The sequence below is a fragment of the Hemiscyllium ocellatum genome, chromosome 22 (assembly GCF_020745735.1).
Source record: "Hemiscyllium ocellatum isolate sHemOce1 chromosome 22, sHemOce1.pat.X.cur, whole genome shotgun sequence".
In the NCBI taxonomy this organism is placed as follows: Eukaryota; Metazoa; Chordata; class Chondrichthyes; order Orectolobiformes; family Hemiscylliidae; genus Hemiscyllium; species Hemiscyllium ocellatum.
The window spans coordinates 1,197,842-1,221,720 of record NC_083422.1 but is presented as its reverse complement, the minus strand read 5'-3'; the positions used below and the strand labels follow the sequence as shown (position 1 = coordinate 1,221,720).

The window sequence follows — 23,879 nt, the reverse complement described above, 5'->3', positions numbered from 1 at the left end:
AATTAATTTCAAAGGGCCTCTTACTTCGTGACCAAATATTAACTCAAAGGGAGTGAACTCAGTAGACTCGTTTGGGACATCTCTAATGGCTAACAATACGAATGGGATACCTTTATCCCAATCAATCGGATAATCCTAACAATATGTTCTCAACATGTTCTTCAAGATCTGATGCCACCTTCCTAAAGCTCCTTGGGATTCAGGATGATACGCACTTGATTTAAAGTGCTGTACCTAAGTTGCCCATGACCTCCTTAAACAGCCTAGCAGTAAAATTAGTTCTGTGGTCCAACTGGATCTCTCTGGGTAGCCCTACTGCGTAAAGAAAGCTATTAACTCCTTTACCACCATTTTTGCCTTAATACTCCATAATGGAATTGCCACTGGAAATCTGGGAGACACATGCATTTGGTTAACAAGTACTGGTTACCACTTTTAGTTCTTGAGAGGGGACCTACATAATCAATTATAACCTGCATGGAGGGTTCTTTGAATGTGGGAATTGGCAACAAAGGTACTAGGTTTATTCCCGCCTGTGCATTTGGCAGGTATGACACATATGGAAAAAGTTAACCACATCCTTGTGCATTCCAGGCCAGTAAAAATGTTTTTGTACCTTAGCCTGAGTCTTTCGTACCCCTAGGTGACCTCCTACACATAGTTCCTGTGCTACCAGCAACACAATCTGGTGCACTTCAGCCCATTTCTCCTCTGCACTAACTTGCTGTGGTCTCCATTTCCGTCTTAGGATTCAATCTTTCAGACAATAACCCTCAGGAATATTCTCTACCTCCTTTTCAAAGTATGCATCTATATATATACATATATATATATATATATATATATAATTGCCTTGTTTTTTCTGTTGCAGGTCCCTTAGCCTTTCAGGACAAAACATTTCTGTCTGACCCTCTGCCTGTTCCTGTTTTTCCTGCACCATTACATCAAACGTGGTTAATGTGGTGCCACTGTTAAAAGAAAGATGGCAAGGACAAGCCAGGGAACTATAGACCAGTGAGCCTGACATCAGTGGTGGGCAGGTTGTTGGAGGGAATCCTGAGGAACAGGATGTAGATGTATTTGGAAAGGCAAGGACTGATTAGGGATAGTCAACATGGCTTTTTTCATGGGAAATCATGTCTCACAAACTTGCTTGAGGTTTTTGAAGAAGTAACAAGGAGGATTGATGAGGGCAAAGCAGTAGACATGATTTATATGGACTTCAGTAAAGCATTCAACAAGGTTTCCTATTGGTGACTGGTTGACAAGGTTAGATCTCATGGAATACAGGGAGAACTAACCATTTGGATACAGAACTGGCTCAAAGGTAAAAGACAGAGGGTCGTGGTGGACGGTTGTTTTTCAGACTGGAGGGCTGTGACCAGTGGAGTGCCATAAAGATCCGTGCTGAGTCCACTACTTTTTGTCATTTATGTAAATGATTTGGATGTGAGCATAAGAGGTACAATTAGTAAGTTTGCAGATGACACCAAAATTGGAGGCATAATGGACAACAAAGGTTACCTCAAATTAAAACTGAATCTTGACCAGATGGGTCAATGGGCTGAGGAGTGGCAGATGGAGTTTAATTTAGATAAATGCGAGGTGCTGCATTTTGGGAGAGCAAATCTTAGCAGGACTTATACACTTAATGGTAAGGTCCGAGGGAGTGTTGCTGAACAAAGAGACCTTGAAGTGCATGTTCATAGCTCCTTGAAAGTAGAATTGCAGGTACATGGGAATAGCGGAGGTGGTGTTTGGTATGCTTTCCTTTATTGGTCAGATTACTGAGTAAAGGAGTTGGGAGGTCATGTTGAGGCCGTTCAAGGCATTGGTTCGGCCACTTTTGGAATATTGCGTGCAATTCTGGTCTCCTTCCAATCAGAAGGATGTTGTGAAACTTGAAAGGTTCAGAAAAAAATTTACAAGGATGTTGCAGGATTGGAGGATTTGAGCTATAGGGAGAGGCTGAAAAGACAAGGGCTGTTTTCCCTGGAGCATTAGAGACTGAGGGGTGACCTTATAGAGGTTTACAAAATTATGAGGGGCATGCATAGGGTAAATAGACAAGGTCTTTTCCCTGAAGTGGGAGCATCCAGAATTAGAGGGTTTAGGTTTAGGGTGAGATGGGAGACGTATAAAAGAGACCTAAGGGACAACGTTTTCACTGAGGGGATGGTGCGTGTATGGAATGAGCTGCCAGAGGAAGTGGTGGAGGCTAGTACAACTGCAACATTTAAAAGGCATCTGGATGGGTGTATGAATAGGAAGGGTTTGGAGGGATATAGGCCAGGTACTGGCAGATGGGGACTAGATTGGGTTTGGATATCTCGTCTGCATGGATGAGTTGGAACTGTTTCTGTGCTGTACATCTCTATGACTCTAAATAGGGTGTCTGTTAACTGAACCTCAACTCCTTCATTTTTCTGTTTAGTTTTTGCTTCGTGCTGTGACTCACGATATTGGGATCTGGTTACTACACAGTCTGGGAAAATACCAAGATATTTTTCTTTTAGCTCATAGAGTCATAGAGGTGTACAGCACAGAAACAGACCCTTCGGTCCAAGCTGTCCATGTTGAACAGCTATCCCAATCCAATCAAGTCCAACCTGCCAGCACCTGGCCCATATCCCTCCAAACCCTTCCTATTCATATACTCATACAAATGCCTTTTAAATGTTGCAATTGTACCAGTCTCCACCATTTCCTCTGGCAGCTCATTCCACACAAGTACCACTCTCTGCGTGAAGAAGTTGCCCCTTAGGTCTCTTTTATATCTTTCCCCTCTCACCCTAAACCTTTGTCCTCTTGTTCTGGACTCCGACACCCCACTTATCCTATCCATGCCCTTCATGATTTTATAAACCTCTATAAAGTCACCCCTCAGCCTCCGACACGCCAGTGAAAACAGCCCCAGCCTGTTCAACCTCTTCCCATTGCTCAAATCCTCCAACCCTGGCAACATCCTTGTAAATCTTTTCTAAAACCTTACAAGTTTCACAACAACTTTTCAATAGGAAGGATCAGTTTCTTGATCTTCCTTCAGCTTTTCCACAATCACTCCCACCTTGGACCCTGCTAAATCATTCCCAAGAAGAAACTGGATTCCTGGAACTGACACTCTGTCAATTACTCCCACTGTTACTTCCCCGATCTTGTGTTGGTAAATATACAAGATCTTTTCCCTGGGTTGGGGCAGTCCAGAACTAGAGGGCATAGGTTTAGGGTGAGAGGAGAAAAATATAAAAGAGACCTAAGGGGCAACGTTTTCATGCACCCGATCTTATATAGGGGAATGCTAAACCTCTGTCCATCTATCCCACACTCTTGGATAACAGATCAGAACGAGTGCAAATTCACTCATCTCTTACTATTAGAGACTGGTTAGATCCAGTATCTCCCAAAATTATAACTTCTTGTCTTTCTTCCCCATCCTTTCTGAGTCAACATATCCCACAGAGGCGAATTCCTGATAGAGATCAGGTACTAACTCTACACCCAGCCCCTGATGAAGCTGTGCACTCTCCTGCAGCTCCTCAGTTCTTCTTGGGGTTTCCTTTAATACTTTCACTAATGTCACTGACTTAGCTTCTTTTATCACATCTTTTCCCATAGTGCCTTTCTTTAATGACTAGCACTGTGACTTTATGTGTACCACTTTACCACAGTGGAAACACCTGAGGCTTTTCATCTCCTTTTCATCTTTTGGGCTTCTTTTTCAACCTGTGGGAAACAATTACCAGTGTTTCATAGTGTAGGATCTCCCCTTCTCCCAACTTCTGTCTCTCACAGGATGAAATTCTGGCAGGAAGCTTGTTTTATGCACCAACATGTATTAATTCTGCTGCTCTTCTCACTTCCTGAATTTTTTGTTCCTCCACATGAATTCTTATCATCTCTGGAAGTGAGTTTTTAAGTTCCTCCAGCAGAATAATCTCTCTTGAACCCTCATAGGTCTTCTCGATCTCCACGGCCTGCAACCCTGTCAAAATGACTCTGTTTAATTCTTTCAAACTCCACATAAGTCTGACCTGGTTCCTTCTTTATGTTTCTGAACCACTGTCTTTACTCTTCTGATTCATACACTCACAAAATAACCTGTTTGACCTCTTTATAATCTCTTGATCCCCTCATCTGACAGCACGTCAAATCCCTCACTAACTCTGTCTACCAGTTTAGTCTGAACTAGCATTACCCATAAATCCTCGGACCACTCCATCTGTCTCACCAATTTTGCACATGAAATAAAGAAGGCTTCAACGTTTTTCTCATCAAAATAGACAATAGACAATAGGTGCAGGAGTAGACTATTCTGCCCTTCGAGCCTGCACCGCCATTCAATATGATCATGGCTGATCATCCTTAATCAGTATCCTGTTCCTGCCTTATCTCCATAACCCTTGAGAGCTCTATCCAACTCTTCCTTAAATGAATCCAAAGCATTCCACACAGCCACCACTCTCTGGGTGAAGACGTTTCTCTTCATCTCTGTCCTAAATGGTCTACCCTGTATTTTTAAGCTGTGTCTTCTGGTTCGGCACTCACCCATCAGCGGAAACATGTTTCCTGTCTCCGGAGTGTCCAATCCTTTAATAATCTTATATGTCTCAATCAGATCCCCTCTCAGTCTTCTAAACTCAGGCGTATACAAGCCCAGTCGCTCCAGTCTTTCAGCATAAGGTAGTCCCGCTATTCCAGGAATTGACCTTGTGAACCTAGGCTGCACTCCCTCAATAGCCAGAATGTCTCTCCTCAAATTTGGAAACCAGAACTGCACACAATACTCCAGGTGGGGTCTCACCAGGGCCCTGTACAGCTGTAGAAGAACCTCTTTGCTTCTATACTCAATCCCTCTTGTTATGAAGGCCAGCAAGCTATTAGCTTTCTTCACTACCTGCTGTACCTGCATGCTTACCTTCATTGACTGATGTACAAGAACACCCAGATTTCTTTGTACTGCCCCTTTACCTAAATTGATTCCATTGAGGTAGTAATCTGCCTTCCTGTTCTTGCCACCAAAGTGGATAACCATACATTTATCCACATTAAACTGCATCTGCCATGCATATGACCACTCACCTAACCTGTCCAGGTCACCCTGTAATCTCCTAACATCCTCCTCACATTTCACCCTGCCACACAGCTTAGTATCATCAGCAAATTTACTAATGTTATTACTAATACCATCTTCTATGTCATTAATATATATTGTAAAAAGCTGCGGTCCCAGCACAGATCCCTGCGGTACCCCACTGGTCACTGCCTGCCATTCCGAAATGGAGCCGTTTATCACTACTCTTTGTTTCCTGTCAGCCAACCAATTTTCAATCCAAGTCAGTACTTTGCCCCCAGTACCATGCGCCCTAATTTTGCTCACTAACCTCCTATGTGGGACTTTATCAAAAGCTTTCTGAAAGTCCAGGTACACTACATCTACTGGATCTCCCTCGTCCATCTTCAAAGTTACATCCTCAAAAAATTCCAGAAGATTAGTCAAGCATGATTTCCCCTTCATAAATCCATGCTGACTCTGACCTATCCTGTTCCTACTATCCAGATGTGTCGTAATGTCATCCTTTATAATACACTCCAGGAACTTTCCCACCACTGAGATCAGACTAACTGGTCTATAATTTCCTGCTTTCTCTCTCCCACCTTTCTTAAAAAGTGGTACAACATTAGCCACCCTCCAATCCGCAGGAACTGATCCCGAATCTATTGAACTCTGGAAAATAATCACCAACGCATCCACGATTTCTCGAGCCACCTCCTTCAGTACCCTGGGATGTAGACCATCAGGCCCCGGGGACTTATCAACCTTCAGACCTTACAGTCTCTCCAACACCAATTCCTGGCAAATATAAATTCCCTTAAGTTCAGGTCCTTCAGCCACTGTTACCCCAAGGAGATTGCTTGTGTCTTCCCCAGTGAACACAGATCTGAAGTACCAATTGAATTCTTCTACCATTTCTTTGTTCCCCGTAATATATTCCCCTGTTTCTGTCTTCAAGGCCCAATGTTAGTCTTAACCATTTTTTTGCCTTTCACATACCTAAAAAAGCGTTTACTATCCTCCTTTATATTTTTGGCCAGTTTACCTTCGTACCTCATTTTTTCTCTGCGTATTTCCTTCTTAGTAATCCTCTGTTGTTCTTTAAAAGCTTTCCAGTCCTTTGTTTTCCCACTTATGTTTGCCAAGTTATACTTTTTCTCTTTTAACTTTGTATGTTTCTTAACTTCCCTTGTCAGCCACGGCCACCCCTGCCTCCTCCTGGGATCTTTCTTCCTTTTTGGAATGAACTGATCCTGCATCTTCTGCATTATACACAGAAATATCTGCCATTGTTCCTCCACTGTCATCCCTGCTAAGGTATTGCACCATTAAATTTTGGCCAGCTCCTCCCTCACAGCTCCATAGTTCCCTTTATTCAACTGAAACATTGTCACTTCCGATTGTATCCTCTCCCTTTCAAATTGCAGATTGAAGCTCATTGTATTATGGTCACTACTTCCTAATGGCTCCTTCACTTCGAGGTCCCTGATCAATTCTGGTTCGTTGCACAACACCAGATCCAGAATTGCCTTCTCCCTGGTCGGCTCCAGCACCAGCTGCTCTAAGAATCCATTTTGGAGGCACTCCACAAAGTCTCTTTCTTGAGGTCAATACCATCCTGATTCTCCCAGTCTACCTGCATGTTGAAATCCCCCATAACAACTGTAGTAACATCTTTGCGACAGGCCAATTTCAGCTCCTAATTCGACTTACATCCGACATCCAGACTACTGTTTGGGGGCCTGTAGATAACTCCCAAGAGGGTTTTTTTTTACCATTAGAATTTTTCAGCTTTATCCATACTGACTCTACATCCCCAGACTCTAGGTCCCCCACGAAAGGGACTGAATATCATCCCTTACCAACATGGCCACCCCACCCCCTCTGCCTGTCAGTCTATCCTTACGATAGCACGTGTAGCCTTGAATATTCATTTCCCAGGCCCTGTCAACTTGAAGCCACGTCTCAGTTTTCCCAATATCGTATCTGCCAATTTCCAAAAGAGCCTCAAGCTCATCTATCTTATTTCTAATGCTTCGTTCATTCATATATAGTATTTTTAATTTGTTACTGCCCTCACCCTTCCCATCAACTCCTATTTCACTCAACCTTACAGCATGATCCATTTTTGAGTTTTCTGCCTCATTGATACAGTTGTCTTTCTTGACTTCTCTTGTTCTAACTTTCCCTTCAATTTCCTTCTTAAACATCCAGTTTGTCCCCTCCCCCCTGCTACTTAGTTTAAACGTAGCTGTGTTGCAGTAGCAAACCTGCCTGCCAGAATGCTGGTCCCTAACCTATTAAGGTGCAAACCATCTCTCTTGTATAATTTATGCTTACCACAAAACCTGGGCGGCACGGTCGCACAGTGGTTAGCACTGCTGCCTCACAGCGTCAGAGATCCGGGTTCAATTCCCACCTCAGGCAACTGACTATGGAGTTTGCACGTTCTCCCCGTGTCAGCGTGGGTTTTCTCCGGGTGCTCCGATTTCCTCCCAAAGTCCAAAGATGTACAGGTCAGGTGAATTGACTGTAATAAATTGCCTGTAGTGTTAGGTAAGGAGTAAATGTAGGGGTACGGGTGGGTTGCGCTTCGGCGGGTTGGTGTGGACTTGTTGGGCCGAAGGGCCTGTTTCCACACTGTAAGTAATATAATCTAATATAAAACATACCCCAGTGATCCAAGAATTTAAATCCTTGCTTCCTGCACCAGTTCCCCAGCCACACGTTCAAGTCCCTGGTTCTGGCCTCACCAGCCCGAGGAACTGGAATCAAACCGGAGATAACCACCCTGGACGTCCTGCTTTTCAGCCTTCTTCCTAGTTCTCCGAAGTCCCGCTGTAGTATGTTCCTCCTCTTCTTCCCGACATCATTTGTGCCGACATGTAACCCTGGCACCAGGAAGGCAACCTTAAGTCCCGCCTGCTGCCACAAAAGCCCCGGTCAGTTCCTCTCACTGCGGAGTCCCCTATTACCACGGCTCTGTGCGATGTCCGACTCTTCTGCCCTGCCTCCATGCCAACTTTTGATTGACAGACCTGGCCGCCTTGCGGACTGGCAGTGTCATCTGTCTCTATTGTTTCCAAAAGATTCAACCTGTTCCTGACAGATATTTCCCCCGGGGTCTCTTGTACCTGTCTCCTCTCTGCCTTCCTCATCGTCCGCTCTCTTCTGGTATGGTTGCTGAAGGTCTTGTCCAGGAAGATCCCGTTCTCTCGGATGAGCCTAAGGTCCTCGAGTTCTTTCATCAGTGCTGCAATATGCTCTGTCAGTAGCTGAACATGCACACACTTTCCACACTTATACGAGCCAGACACACCAGAGTCGTTGACCTCCCACATCAAGCACGTAGCACACTGAAGCAGCTGGGCAGTCTCTTCACCCTCTTCAACTGTGGCGTAATCACTTCACTCAACCTCCTTGTCAAAGACTCCTGAACTAAAGCCTCACACTTCAATCCACAGGAACTTCCTTGGACCCTCTTTTTGGGGCAATGTCTGTGGATTTTTAATTTAGGTTAGAGGAGGAGGGTGGGAAGGGGGCCTACTTTGTAGGACCTGGGATCTAGAACATACCCGCTCAAATAACAATCACTTACCTTTCCGACCGGCTTTGCGCTCCGACTTCACTTTCGCCCAGCACCCGCCGTTCTCTGCTGCAAAAAGACCATGTGGCAGAGTTTCGACATATTTGTATATATTACTACCTTCTCTTTTAATCTCCATCCTGTTAACTTGACTTTGCTGACTAAGTTACAATTTCTCAAGTTCAATTTTTTTTTTGCTCAGCTAAGAACCTTCTCTCTTTCTTTTTCCTCTCTCTCTCTTGCTCTTTCTTCTCTCTGTGTTTACCTTCTAACTCCATTTTCCTCAATTGTAATTTAAGTTTTTCTAACTCTACTGCACTTGTTTCTCTGATACACCAAAGTGTTTGAGTAATTCTCTTGGGTAAACACAAACCTAATTTCTTTGCTAATTCTAAAAGTATGGCTTTTTACTCTCCTTCCAAACTTTCTTGGCAAATTTGAGAATCATATTCAAACCCCAGAACCTCTTTAGCAACTTTAGGAACCATTTCTCTCATTTTTAAATTGACCAACCGTAAGTCAGAGCTGAAAATGTGTTGCTGGAAAAGCGCAGCAGGTCAGGCAGCATCCAAGGAACAGGAAATTCGACATTTCGGGCATAAGCCCTTCATCAGGAATGAGGAAAGTGTGTCCAGTAGGCTAAGATAAAAGGTAGGGAAGAGGGACTGGGGGAGGGGCGATGGAGATGTGATAGGTGGAAGGAGGTCAAGGTGAGGGTGATAGGCCGGAGTGGGTTGGGGGGGGGCGGAGAGGTCAGGAAGAAGATTGCAGGTTAGGAAGGCGGTGCTGAGTTCGAGGGATTCGACTGAGACAAGGTGGGGGGAGGGGAAATGAGGAAACTGGAGAAATCTGAATTCATCTCTTGAGGTTGGAGGGTTCCAGGCGGAAGATGAGGCGCTCTTTCTCCAACTGTCGTGTTGTTATGATCTGGCGATGGAGGAGTCCAAGGACCTGCATGTCCTTGGTGGAGTGGGAGGGGGAGTTAAAGTGTTGAGCCACGGGGTGTTTGGGTTGGTTGGTCTGGGTGTCCCAGAGGTGTTCTCTGAAACGTTCCTCAAGTAGGCGGCCTGTCTCCCCAATATAGAGGAGACCACATCGGGTGCAGTGGATGCAATAGATGATGTGTGTGGAGATGCAGGTGAATTTGTGGTGGATATGGAAGGATCCCTTGGGGCCTTGGAGAGAAGTAAGGGAGGAGGTGTGGGCGCAAGTTTTGCATTTCTTGCGGTTGCAGGGGTAGGTGCCGGGAGTGGAGGTTGCGTTGGTGGGAGGTGTGGACCTGACGAGGGAGTCACGGAGGGAGTGGTCTTTTTGGAACGCTGATAGGGGAGGGAAGGGAAGTATATCCCTGGTGGTGGGGTCCGTTTGGAGGTGGCGGAAATGACGCCAGATGATACGTTGTATATGGAGGTTGGTGCTGTGGTAGGTGAGAACCAGTGGGGTTCTGTCCTGGTGGCGGTTGGAGGGGCGGGGCTCAAGGGCGGAGGAGCGGGAAGTGGAGGAGATGCGGTGGAGGGCATCATCGATCACGTCTGGGGGGAATCTGTGGTCCTTGAAGAAGGAGGCCATCTGGGCTGTGCGGTATTGGAACTGGTCTTCCTGGGAGCAGATGCGGCGAGACGAAGGAATTGGGAATATGGGATGGTGTTTTTACAGGGGGCAGGATGGGAGGACGTGTAGTCTAGGTAGCTGTGGGAGTCAGTTGGTTTATAGTAGATGTCCGTGTTGATTCGGTCGCCCGAGAAAGAAATGGAAAGGTCTAGGATGGGGAGGGAGGAGTCTGAGACGGTCCAGGTGAATTTGAGGTTGGGGTGAAAGGTGTTGGTAAAGTGGATGAACTGTTCAACCTCCTCGTGGGAGCACGAGGCAGCGCCGATACAGTCATTGATGTAGTGGAGGAAAAGTTGGGGGGTGGTGCCAGTGTAGTTGCGGAAGATGGACCATTCCACATATCCTACGAAGAGGCAGGCATAGCTGGGGCCCATGCGGATGCCCACGGCAACTCCTTTGGTTTGGAGGAAGCTGTTTGAAGTCAGTGGGAGGATACTGGTTGGTACGGCGGGAAAGGAAGAAGTGGAGGGCTTTGAGTCCTTCGTGATGGGGGATGGAGGTGTATAGGGACTGGATGTCCATCGTGAAGATAAGGCGTTGGGGACCAGGGAAGCGAAAGTCATGGAGGAGGTGGAGGGCGTGGGTGGTGTCCCGAACGTAGGTGGGGAGTTCTTGGACTAAGGGGGACAGGACCGTGTCGAGGTATGCAGAGATGAGTTTGGTGGGGCAGGAGCAGGCTGAGACAATGGGTCGGCCGGGGCAGTTAGATTTGTGGATTTTGGGCAGGAGGTAGAAACGGGCGGTGCAGGGTTTTGGGACTATGAGGTTGGAGGCAGTGGATGGGAGATCCCCTGAGGTGATGAGGTTATGGATGGTCTGGGAGATGATGGTTTGGTGGTTGGAGGTGGGGTCATGGTCAAGGGGGCAGTAGGAGGAGGTGTCCGCGAGCTGACATTTGGCCTCAGCGGTACAAAGGTCAGTGCGCCAAACTACTACCGTGCCTCCCTTGTCTGCCAGTTTGATGGTGAGGTTGGGGTTGGAGCGGAGAGGGTGGAGGGCTGCATGTTCCGAGGGTGAGAGGTTGGAGTGGGATAGAGGGGTGGACAGGTTGAGGCGGTTAATGTCGCGGCAGCAGTTGGCTATAAAGAGGTCGAGGGTGGGTAAGAGGCCAGCACGGGGTGTCCAGGTGGATGGGGTGTGTTGGAGGCGGGAGAAGGGGTCGTCAGAGGGTAGGCGAGAGTCTTGGTTGAGAAAGTAGGCACGGAGGCGAAGGCAGCGGAAGAATTGTTCAATGTCTCGCCGCATGTTGAACTCGTTAATCCGAGGGCATAGGGGAATGAAGTTGAGGCCTCTGCTGAGGACTGATCTTTCATCCTCAGAGAGGGGGAGGTCTGGAGGGATGGTGAAGACACGACAGGGCTGGGAGCTAGGACCTGCTGTGGGACTGGATCTGGGAGTGGGGACGGAGATTGGCGTGGGGGCGGGGTTAGACGTGGTGATGGATATCGGCGTGGGGGCGGGGTGACGTGTGGTGACGGAGGTCGGCGTTGGGGCGGGGTTACGCATGGTGACGGAGATCGGCGTGGGGACGGAGACACATGAGGCGTTGTGGTCGTGCAGGTTAGTGATGTCACTGGGGGTGGAAGTGGCTGCGGCGACGGCAACCCAAGGGGCGGAAATGGTGTGGCGATGAAAGAAACCCTGTTATTCCCGATAGTCACGGGGGTCGCGAATCCGTCGGCGGTGGTCTTCCTGGCGATCGTGGAGGTGGTTGTCTGGGCGGCGATCACCGAGGCTGCGAGGTCGGTGGGGGCGGAAGTGATGTCATGGTTGGTGGTGGCGGTTGGTGCCGCGGGTGCTGTAGCGGCTGTGTGGTTAATGGCGCCCGACTGATTACGGAGGCCGATGGAAGATTCTGGAACAGTTGAGGAACCCAGAGTGTGGGGGTAAGTACATGAAAGTTTTTGGTACTTACTGTCTTTAATTTCCAATATGGCTAGGAAGAATTGTTTGTTTAGTGTATGGAATCTTCTGTAGATGAAGAACAGTAGAGGTCCTTTGCAAGTTTGTGAGAGTGTTGTCCTGAGCTGGGGTAGGGCTGACTGCAGGGAATGTAGGTAGCGACGCATGGCTGCAAGGGTGGAGCGGAGGATCCTGAGGTCTGTTGCTGGAGGCTTCGGATTATTGTAGGTACAGGTTGTCCTGGTTGGGTCCAAATTTTGTTGGTCGGAACGTAGTCCGGAGTCCGTGCGGGATCAGTCGGTTCTGTAGGCAGGTGCTGAGGAAGGAGATGTGGCTGTGGTAACGAGTCTGTTTGAGAATGTGGCTGAAGAGCTTCTGTGCAGAGGAGATGACCTGGGGGGTACAGTGAGAGAGGGACTCACTGAAATCCTTGTAGAGGGAGGAAGAGAGCTTCTTCAAGGAAGGCATCCTTGCAAGAGGATTCGCAGTAGGTAAAATCTTCGAGGAGAAAGTGAGGTCTGCAGATGCTGGAGTATCAGAGCTGAAAATGTGTTAGCCATAAGTCACCAAAATTAAACAAATTGTCTCACCTACATTTTATTTAAAAATCCAGGACACTAACCTGCAAGTGTTTAAATCTACCGGGCTTTTTAGTACTCCAAATCTAATCAAATCTGTCCAAATCTCAGACTATCTATCTAAACCTATTCAAACCACGAATTCAAGACCCAAACTGTTCAAGTCCCAGTGATGAACCCCTGAACTGTTACAACACATAACCCTTCTGCTAATTTAAACCAGACACACAGAAAAGTTGATATCATGCCATAATCTGTTAAATTTCACGCGGCAAAGAACTATCCCAAATGTCACTATTTAAAGAAAAAAATTAACAATTTTATTTCGATTTACAACTCCTTTCTCTTTTTACCTTCCCACTCCATAATACTGGTCTGATAAAAACCTGGATTAAGATTTACAAAAAACGTTCATATTTCAAAACCAATTAGCTACCGTACCCTCTCTTTGTATCTTTCTCTGTAGATTTTCTTCTTTTGTCTTTTCTTCACTATTCTGCTTCTCAGATCTTTCATATGAGCAGATACCTTTCAGAATGCTATTCAGCTAGCAGTCTATACTCTTTGGTTTTCTTGGTAATTCTCCTTCAAACTGTTCAAAATGTACAACTTTATACCCCAAACCATTTCATTGTTTGATGTAATCAAAATACTTAGTTCAAATTTGATTGGATTTTTTTATCTGGGGCAAAATTTTAACTGACTGACTGAATTTGACTTTGTTTTTGTATCATGGCAACACATCTGCACACTTGGGTTCACAGTCAAATGTTACATTTTAAATTCTTTCAGCATATTCTGTGCCTCTCTAAGTCCATGCCAGCTTCCAGTCTCTCTTAAAGGTACAGTACAGACCTACACCTTCACAACAGTTTTGTTTGTGTTTCATTCGATAATCTTGTAAATAAATTGTTTTGATTAGAACTAAATGGTTTGACAAGTTGCATCTTGGAATATCTGCCGTGCACCTGCTTAAAATAACTAGCAAAGTTAGGGTCTGGGCTACTTTCTTGAATTGTTTGAGGGGGTCTGGCCTAGTTCATAAGAGCAGCATCTATCTGAATTGTTCAGTTGTCTTTGAGAAGCAGACTTCATGATAAACTTGGCTAAGGTTGAGTTTGCAAAAGCCTAAGTCGCATTCTTGGGCCATGTTAGAAGCCATTTGATAGCCTGAAGTCGAGCACTTCTCCAGAGTTAGCCACACCAAAGCCATTCAAGATAATGATCAATGCAAGTGATGGGAATGCTAGTGCTGGTCTCTTACAAGAAAATGACAGGAAGCTAGAAAATCCTCTTGGGTATTTTTCCAGAAAATGGAATGATCATCAACAGAAATATTCCATGATTGAGTAGGAGACCTTGAGCTTAGTATTGATGTTACATTTCAACTGTTACATTGCCAGCAATGTGTCTAAGACAATTTTGTATACTGATCATAACCCATTAAAGCTTTTGAAGGAATTTGAGTACAAAAAATCCACACGGTTTAGAGGGAGCTCATTATTGCAGCCATTGAATTGAAAAAGTGTATGGACTGCATGGTAGCACAGTAATTAGCACTGTTGCCTCATAGTGCCAGAGACCCAGGTTCAATTCCCATCTCAGATAACTTTCTGTGGAGTTTGCACATTCTCCCCGTGTCTGCATGGGATTCGTCCGGGTGCTTTGGGTTCCTCCCACAGTCCAAAAATGTGCAGGCTGGGTGAATTGGCCATGCTAAATTGCCTGTAGTGTTAGGCGAAGGTGTAAATATAGGGGAATGGGTCTGGGTGAGTTGCTCTTTGGAGGGTCGGCGTGGACTTGTTGGGCTGAAGGGATTGTTTCCACACTGTAAGTAATCTAATCTAATCTTGTCAGAATAACACAATTGCCGATCTGTCACGACTTTGATGAAGAAAGACAGAAGCATTCTGTGGCAGGAATAAATGGACTAGAATACACTGTGGTAGTGAATGCTTGGAGTCAATGTCATGTATGTGTATTATAGTGGACTCCTGTCTGAGCTTCCTTATTTCACATTTTCAGTCTTCATTATTGCAACCAAATGTATTAGTTCGCATAGAATAACAGAGATGTACAGCACAGAAACAGAACCTTTGGTCCAACTCGTCTATGCCGACCAGACATCTTAACTTAATTTAGTCCCATTTCCCAGCACTTGGCTCATATCCCTCTAAACCCTTCCTCTTTATATACCATCCAGATGCCTCTTAAATGCTGCAATTGTACTAACCTCCACCACTTCCTCTGGCAACTTATTCATAACAATCACCTGATGATGAAGCGGTGCTCCAAAAGCTAGTGTGCTTCCAATTAAACTTGTTGAACTGGTGTTGTGTGATTTTTAACTTTATAGTGTACTGACAGAGTAAGACTAAGGGTTTTTAAAAATGAAGTCATCTTTGTACATTGATAGTTCTTTTTTAAGGGGAGAGATGTGACAATGCTGTGGTTTTAAGAGATTCTTTTGTCCTGTTTTTTTCTTAGAGAGATTGAATGAGGGTTGTCAGGCTCTTAAGTAAAAAAGCAAACAACTTGTGAGGCCTTGGAATTTTTGTTTAAAGTTGGAACATTGAAGGCAGCCTGGCTGGCTGTAGCCAGCTCTCTCAGACCAGGTTTCCTAGTTGTTAAGATTTTTTTTTGTTTTAGCTGTGAGCAGTAAAGGAAGCAGAAGCTATTTTCCCCCTTTTTAGTTACAGCTAGAAACTGCTGGGTTATCTGTGAGACAAATCTACTTTTCTGAAGTTGTGTTTTTTGCCAAGGGGCTTGGTTGTGGGATGTTACTATATTTGAACAGTTAATTAGTAACAGTTACTGTATCTATTTTTTAGTTCAGTTTTCCAATAGAGTTCTAAGTTCTTCCTTTCGTTTGTATTTTGATTATTGCCGTTAAATAAATTGTGCTTTTGCTTAATGTCAAGTCTTTTGAATCAATCATATTGCCTCTGGAACAAGGCACTTTATATTTGCCATAAAAAAGAAAAATTAGGTCTAGGCTACCTTCTTAAAATATTTTGAGGAGTTTGGTCTGGTCCATAACAAAGTTTACATGGTCAGCACGGACAAGTTGGACCTAACGGTCTGTTTCCATGTTATATGACTCCATAACCGTTTTCACAACATGCTCTGCCACTCTGTCACCATCTAGATGTGACGTTTGCAGAATTCACAATCGTATTTCACATTTCCAGTCTTGATTCTTGCATCCAAGATGTACAGCACAGAAACAGACCCTTTGGTCCAACTAGTCCATGCCGACCAGACATCTTAACCTAATTTATTCCCATTTGTCAGCACTTGGCTCATATCCCTCTAAACCCTTCCTCTTTATATATCCACCCAGATGCTTTTTAAATGCTGCAATTGTACTAACCTCCACCACTTCCTCTGGCAGCTCATTCCATACATGCACCACCCTCTGCCTGAAAAAGTAACCCCATAGGTCCCTTTTAAATTTTTCCCCTCTCACTCAAAATCTACGCTGTCTAGTTCTGGACTCCCTGATGCCAAGGAAAACAGCTTATCTATTTACCCATGCTCCTCATGATTTTGTAAACCTCTGTAAGGTCACCCCTCAGCCCCCGATGTTCCAGGGAAAACAGCCCTAGCCCATTCAGCCTCTCCCTGTAGCTCAAATCCTTCAACCCTGGCAACATTCTAAATCTTTTCTGAACCCTTTCAAGTTTTACAACTCCATCTGATAGGAAGACCAGAATTGTACACAATATTCCAAAAATGGCTTAACCAATGTCCTGTACAGCAGGGCCTTCCAACTCCTTTACTCAATGCTCTGTTCAATAAATGAGAGCATACCAAACACCTTCGTTACTACTCTATTTACATGCAACTTCATTTTCAAGGAACTATGAACCTGCACTCCCCAGAACCTTACTAATAAGCATATAAGTCCTGCTCTGATTTAACTTTCCAAACTGCAGCACCTCACAATCATCTAAATTAGAGTCCATCTGCTACTCCTCAGTGCATTGGCCCATCTGATTAAGATCTCGTTTTACTCAAAGGTAACCTTCTTCGCTGTTCACGGCACCTCCAATTTTGGTGTCATCTGCAAATTTACTAACTATACCTCTTGTGTTCACTTTCAAATCTTTTATATAATTGATGAAAAACTGTAGACCCTGCATTGATCCTTGTGGCATATCACTGGTCACAGGCTTCCAGTCTGAAAAACAGCCATCCACCACCACCTTCTTCTACCTTCGAGCCAGTTCTGTATCCAAATAGCTAGTTCTCCCTGTACTCCATGAGATCTAATCTTGCTAACTAGTCTACCATAAGGAATCTTGTTGAATGCTTTGCTGAAGTCCATATGGATCATGTCCATCACTCTACCCTCATCAATCTTCTTTGTTACTTCTTCAAAAAATTCAATCAAATTCCCAAGCACAAAGCCATGCTGACTATCCCTAATCAGTCCTTGCCTTTCCAAATACATGTAAATCCTGTCCCTCAGGATTCCCTCCAACAACTTGTCTACCACTGATATCAGACTCACCGGTATATAGTTCCCCGGTTTTTCCTTACCAGTTTTCTTTAATAGTGGCATCACGTTAGCCATTCTCCAGTCTTCCGGCACCTCACTCGTGACTATTGATGATACAAATAAAGAGGCCCAGCAATCACTTCCCTAGCTTCCCACAGAATTTGCGGTACACCTGATCAGGTCCTGGGGAGTAATCCACTTCTATGCGTTTTAAGACATCCAGCAGCTCCTCCTCTGTAATAGGGACATTTTTCAAGATGTCGCCAGCTACTTCCTCACATTCTGTATCTTCCATATCCTTCTCCACAGTAAATATTGATGCAAAATTGTTTTATATCTCCCCCATCTCGTGTGGTTCCACACAAAGGCTGCCTTACTGATCTTTGAGGGGCCTTATTCTCTCCCTAGTTCCCCTTCTGTCCTTAATATATTTATAAAATCCCTTCGGATTCTCCCTAAACCTATTTGCCAAAGCTACCTCAGGTCCCTTTTTGCCCTCCTGATTTCCCTTTTAATTATATTCCTACTGCCTTTATACTCATTTAAGGACTCACTTGATCTTTGCTATATGCACCTGACATATGCTTCCTTCTTTTTCTTAACCAACATCTCAATTTCTCTCATCATCTTGCATCTGCCACCCTTGCCTTTCACCCTAAAGGGAACATATCATCTCTGGACTCTTGTTATCTAATTTTTGAAGGCTTCCCATTTTCCAGCTGTCACTTTACCAGTGAGTATCTGCCCCCATTAAACTTTTGAAAGTTCTTGCCTAATACCATCAAAATTGGCCTTCCTCCAGTTTAGAACTTCAACTTTTAGATCCGGTCTATCCTTTTCCAACACTATTTTAAAACTAATAGAATTATGGTTGCTGGTTACAAAGTGCCTCCCCACTGACACTGCCTTACTTCCAAAGTGTCGGCCACCTTTCTGCATGTAAGTATAACACTTGCATACTTAGACCTGTTCCATGTCCTTTTGAAATTATCATTATGCACCTGAAAGTTCACAATATTTCTAAGTTTTAGGTAACCTACAAATTTTGAAATTGTGTTCTGTACTCTAGGTCACTCATGTAGATTAAGAAATGCAAAAATCCTTCTTTCAGACTTAAAAACAGGCTTTTTTATTACTCTGTCACTTGGCTAACTTTGTAATAATATTTCTACTGTCCTTTTTATTCTTTGAGCTCTAACTTTTTTGATCAATTACTGTTTGGTGCTTTATCAATTACTTTTTGAAAGTCCATGGACACTATATCAACTGCATTAATTTCATCAACTCTCTCTGTTACCTGATCAAAAACTCAAACAGCTTGGTTAAACGCTACTTGTCTTTAACAATTTCACACTGGTTTTCAGTAATTAACTCGCATTTGTCCAAAAGACAGTTAATTTTTTTCCCTGCATTCTCATTTTATGAAGTTTCCCCCATCACTGAGTTTAAACTGATTGGTTGTTGGGGTGTTATCATCATAGCTGAAAATTCCTGATGAAGGGCTTATGCTCGAAACGTCGAATTCCCTATTCCTGAGATGCTGCCTAACCTGCTGTGCTTTAACCAGCAACACATTTTCAGCTGTGATCTCCAGCATCTGCAGACCTCATTTTTTACTCGTGTATCATCATACCCCTTTTTGAACAAGGAATAACATTTACAATTCTCCATCCCTCTGGCACCTCTTAGGAGAACTGGAAGATTATTGCCAATGCCACCTCAATTTCCACGTGATAAGGTGCACCAAGCATCCTCAGATGCATCTCATCCAGTCTGGATGTTTTATCATTTCAAGTACAGACAGCATTTATAATCAATGTCATTGTATTTTAGCTCAGTGATATTTCAACTACCCCATCTTTCTCTATGTTCTTGGGCATCAATTTCTTCCTTTGTAACTTTCTTTACAAAGTCTGCAGATTAATCTCAGGCAATTAATTATTTTACTTTGGATCATGCCTTGTCTTTTTCCATAGTCAACTTAAATCTTTAACACTAGCATCATATTATATTTCACAAATCCTTTCAAAAGGATTTTACATTTTTTTTGTTCAATCAGGACCTCGTTGTGAAATATTCCTGTTCTAATGACTATCTGTGTCCATGTCCTCTGTGTGCCACCTCTTTCTATTCACAGACCAAATGGGGGTACTTTTGTTGTGGTAGAATCATTATGTCTGAGCTAGGAAGTGCAGATTCAAGTCCCATCTCTTCCTGAAGCGTGTAATACACTGAACAGGTTGGTTAGTGAAATAACTCCACAGAGACCGGTATCCCACCACCAAGTAACCCTTTATTAAGACTTGAGAGAGTTCTTCACAGTGATGCAGTTTCCTCAGAGCCAAGTCTCAGAGTGAACATAACCTCTGACACTCCTGTTTATATGTGTTAGCCAGGGCTCCTGGATTGGACCAGATTAACAGCCCCAATCAGGGAACTCACATTTTATGTCCACTTGGCTATCCTTGTTACAATCACTACAATTAGAAGATATCTAACCAGTCAAACAAACTTAAGACGTCTTGAAATCTTTCTGCAAATCCTCAGTAAAAATTACTTACATTTATTCTTCACCCAGAAAATGCAATTTCCAAACTCATAGTTTAAAAGGCTACTTTTTAAAAATGTGTTTTTATTTTTTAATGTTTTTTAATGTTTTCGCACAAACATCCCTTTTATATCCCAAACATATAAAAATACATAGGTTTTGCAAATAAATCTAATATAAAAGGAGAGATAAGCATTGTGGATATATTACTGGACCAGTAATCTAGCAACTGTGGAATTTAAATTCTATTTATTGAATAAAATCTGGAATGAAAAGCCAGAGTCCAAAACGGTGATCATGTAGTGACTGGATTGCCATAAATATCCATTTGTTTCACTAATATACTGATGGCTCCAGATACATGACAAAGTGGTTGATTCTTTACTGCCCTTAAGTGGGTCAGCAAGTTGCTTAGATACACCAAAACCACTAATCAGGGTAATTAAGATTGGACAATAAATGCTGACATTACCAGTAAAACCCATATATCAGGAACTAACTAAAAAAAGTCAGTATATGGGAGCAATACAAAAGCCATTAGAATGTGATTTCATAAACATAAACAGAAATTGTTGGAAATCTCAGCAGGATCGGGACCGTCTGTGGAGACATATTTCGGGTCCTGTGAGCCTTCTTCAGAATTGGTCCTAAGGGTCACTGGACTGGAAACATCGAGTCTGATTTCTCTCCACAGATTCTGCCATTCTTGTTTTACAGTAATTTCTGCTTTTGTTTTGGATTTCCTGTATCCACAGTTCTTTTGGTTTTTCTGTCTTCATTGCATAGATCTGTTCAATTCATAATTAATTTACCATTTACAACACACAAGAATCTGGCATTTTACATTCCTGGGTCAGTCAACACAGCGGTCAATCAAACATTCATTACTGGGGTGAGCTGCAGTAAGGGATGCTGGGAAAAAACACCATTCTGCCCAGTGCTGCTCAAAGTTCCATAATTTTGCATCAAACTCCGCCGCTTCAAGCTGTCCAGAATGATCGAATTATTTGATGCCAAACTCACTCGTGTCCTGGAAAACAAGCTCACATTTAGGAATGATCATTTCTGTAGTTTTAACTTGAGAAACATTATGAAATCAGCAGGACATTTAGCCTATCGTGCTGTTCCAGTTCCTTGAAAGAACTTTCGGTTTGGTCTCACTCCCCCTGCTCTTATGCCCTGAAATTTGTGTTTCTTACTTTTAACACTTTCGAATAAATACTTTTATCCAATTTATTTCTGAAAGTTACTGTTGAAGCTACTTCCATCATCCTTTAAGGCACTGCATTTCAGGAATAAAAAGCTAGTCTCAACAATGGTAACCACATAATTACTAACTTACTGTAAAAACCATGTGATTCCCTCATGTCCTTTTGGAAGGAAATCTATCATTCATACCCTTTCTTGACGATGTGCAACTCCAGTCACTCAGCAATATGGCTGACTCTTGATTGTCCTCTTCAATGGCTTGGTAAGACATCTGGTTGTCAAGAAGACACTCAGGTACACTTTAATGGCAATTAGGATGGTCAGTAAATGCTGGTTTGGCAAACAATTTTAAAAAATCTTTCATATCCCCACTTTCCTGACTTGCCTTGTTTTTGTAAATTATCTGAAATTTGTGGCCTTCAACTACAAACTCACCTGTCAGTGGAGACAGATTTGCCCTATCAACAATATAAATTAGGAGCAGAAGTAGGTTTTTCAGCCACTCACTGGCTCTTCTATTGGGGAAAATCATGGCTAATCTAATTGTGGCCTCAATTCCACATTGCTTTCTAACAATAATACCTCTTGAATTTTTGGTCAATCAAGAAACTACCTAAACCAGCATTTAGATCCAGATAAAAGCAAATTACTGCAGATGCTGGAATCTGAAACCAAAAGAGAAAATGCTGGAAAATCTCAGCAGGTCTGGCAGTATCTGTAAGGAGAGAAAAGAACTGACGTTTCGAGTCTAACTGACCCTTTGTCAAAGCTTTGATAAAGGGTCAGTTAGACTCGAAAGGTCAGCTCTTTTCTCTCCTTACTTATGCTGCCAGACCTGCTGAAATTTTCCAGCATTTTCTCTTTTGGAGTCAGTCATCCAAGTTTGACTAGTCTCTAAGTAAGAGAATTTCACAGAACTTTTCCCAGAACACCTTTGAAGAGAAATAATTTTCATCTCTGCCTATGATGTCAAAGGGAACGTTGCAAAACAAAAGCTGATTTTTCTTTTCATTTTTAAAGCATTATCTTTGTAGGAACTTTAGAACTGCTGCCATGATTACAAGTTGGCTGATGTGCTGCATACTGCAGGGGGACATAGTAAGACAGGCCACCATTGCAGAATTTCTCACTTATTATTGTGTTGATGAATCAAAACAAAGAGAACTTAGAGCCCTGGTCACGGAGCCTAGCTCACTTAAAAAAAGACATCTCCAAACTCCCCATGTCTAAATAAAAACCAAAACAACTGAATGGTCACCGGAGCTGAAACGTTAACTTTGATTTTCCTTCACAGATGCTGCTTGACCTGCTGAGCCTTTTCAGCAACCTATGTTTCTTTTCTCATGCCTAAAGACGTTGCTAACTTTGGATTTGGCCATGGGAGCAGAAACTCTTTGTTAATGTGATTGGCTCAATAATTATCAGCCAGCTGTTGATGGCTAGCATTATGTATTTGAAACTTCTTTCAAGTTCTGTCAAACTTTAATTACATATTCTTAACTCTTAAGAGGATTTTGCTTTCAACCCCAGTGTAGTAGACCTCTAGGCTAACAGTATGCCTGTCCAAACTAACAATCGAGTTAAAACCTGAAACTTTCTCAAAAAGCTGCTTTGGAAGGTTCACTTGGAAAAGCAAACTGATCCTTGGTCTAATAATCTCCACATGAATTGCCCTATCACTAATTCTGACAGAATTTTAAAACTCCTCCGTGTATATTTTTGTGCTTTTGTATGTGTACCTTCTTGTGAATGTGTGCGCACATATCGAGGGCGGCACAGTGGTTAGCACTGCTGCCTCACAGTGCCAGACTCAGGCGACTGTTTGTGTGGAGTTTGCACATTCTCCCTGTGTCTGCGTGAGTTTCCTCCGGGTGCTCCGATTTCCTCCCACAGTCCAAAGATGTGCAGGTCAGGTGAATTGGCCATGCTAAATTGCTCGTAGTATTAGGTCAATGTAGGGGAACGGGTGGGTTGCGCTTCGGCGGGTCGGTGTGGACTTGTTGGGCCGAAGGGCCTGTTTCAACACTGTAAGTAATCGAATACACCTGTGTATGTTTACATGTATGTTGTCTGTGCTTTGTGCTTGTTATATATGTCTTGCGTGCATTTTGTATTCTGTCTGTATGTGCATGCATGTTCTGTCTTTTTGCACATAAGCACTTTGTTTGTGGTCTTTGTGTATATCCATATTGTGAACGTGCGTGTTATATGTGTACGTGTGCGCGCATGTGGTCAGACGTCGGGTAACACTCATTTTGAGACTGAACATGAGGAAAAAATAAAATCCTACACCTAAGTGAGTTTGCTACAATCACTTTAAAATTGATTTCTACAAACAGGGACTTTGGAAAAACTACCTTAGTCTTTTCAAAAGTTAAGCCATTATATATATCAAGGGAAGAGAAGGAAAATAAAGGAGCGGTCTCTTGCTCTTTTTTAATTTTTCAACTGTGCCCTCCACTTTTCCACAACAGGAAACATCCTTTCAGCATCAGCCTTCTTAAATCTTTTTGAGAAAGTGTATAAGGTATGAGCAGGTATGGAAAGAGTTAAGTTTTGAGTTTTGTGAAACAAAAGTTCAGCCAAGCATGACTCAGATCAGATAAGAACTGGCAGTAAACAATGAAGTACTGGGGGCAAGGGTAATGGGTTAACAAGGTGAAAAAACATTCATTAATAAAGCCATTTAACAAGATGAAGCAGCATTCGGTATATAAAGTCAGTTAACAAGGTGAAAAGCATTCATTATGTGAAATCAGTTATTCATTGTATAACGCCAGATAGCTTAATCTCTACTACTGACACTCACTGATTTTAACGGTCACCCAATCAACATGTTGCTTTATCTGGATGCTCCTGCTGTTTGAGAGAAGACCGAGAACTTATGG

At 43.3% G+C, this 23,879-nt stretch overlaps 1 protein-coding gene across 3 annotated transcripts in view; it reads right to left on the bottom strand.

Moving 5' to 3' along the window:
* Positions 1-20,070: 20,070 nt before the first annotated feature.
* stox1 (storkhead box 1) overlaps positions 20,071-23,879 on the bottom strand; it is a 67,791-nt gene continuing 63,982 nt past the window's right edge. For all 3 annotated transcript variants that reach the window (XM_060841818.1, XM_060841819.1, XM_060841817.1), the window contains one exon: positions 20,071-20,812. In XM_060841818.1, coding sequence (XP_060697801.1) covers positions 20,656-20,812 — 157 coding nt within the window. In that variant the 3' untranslated portion in view covers positions 20,071-20,655. The remainder of the gene's footprint in view (positions 20,813-23,879) is intronic.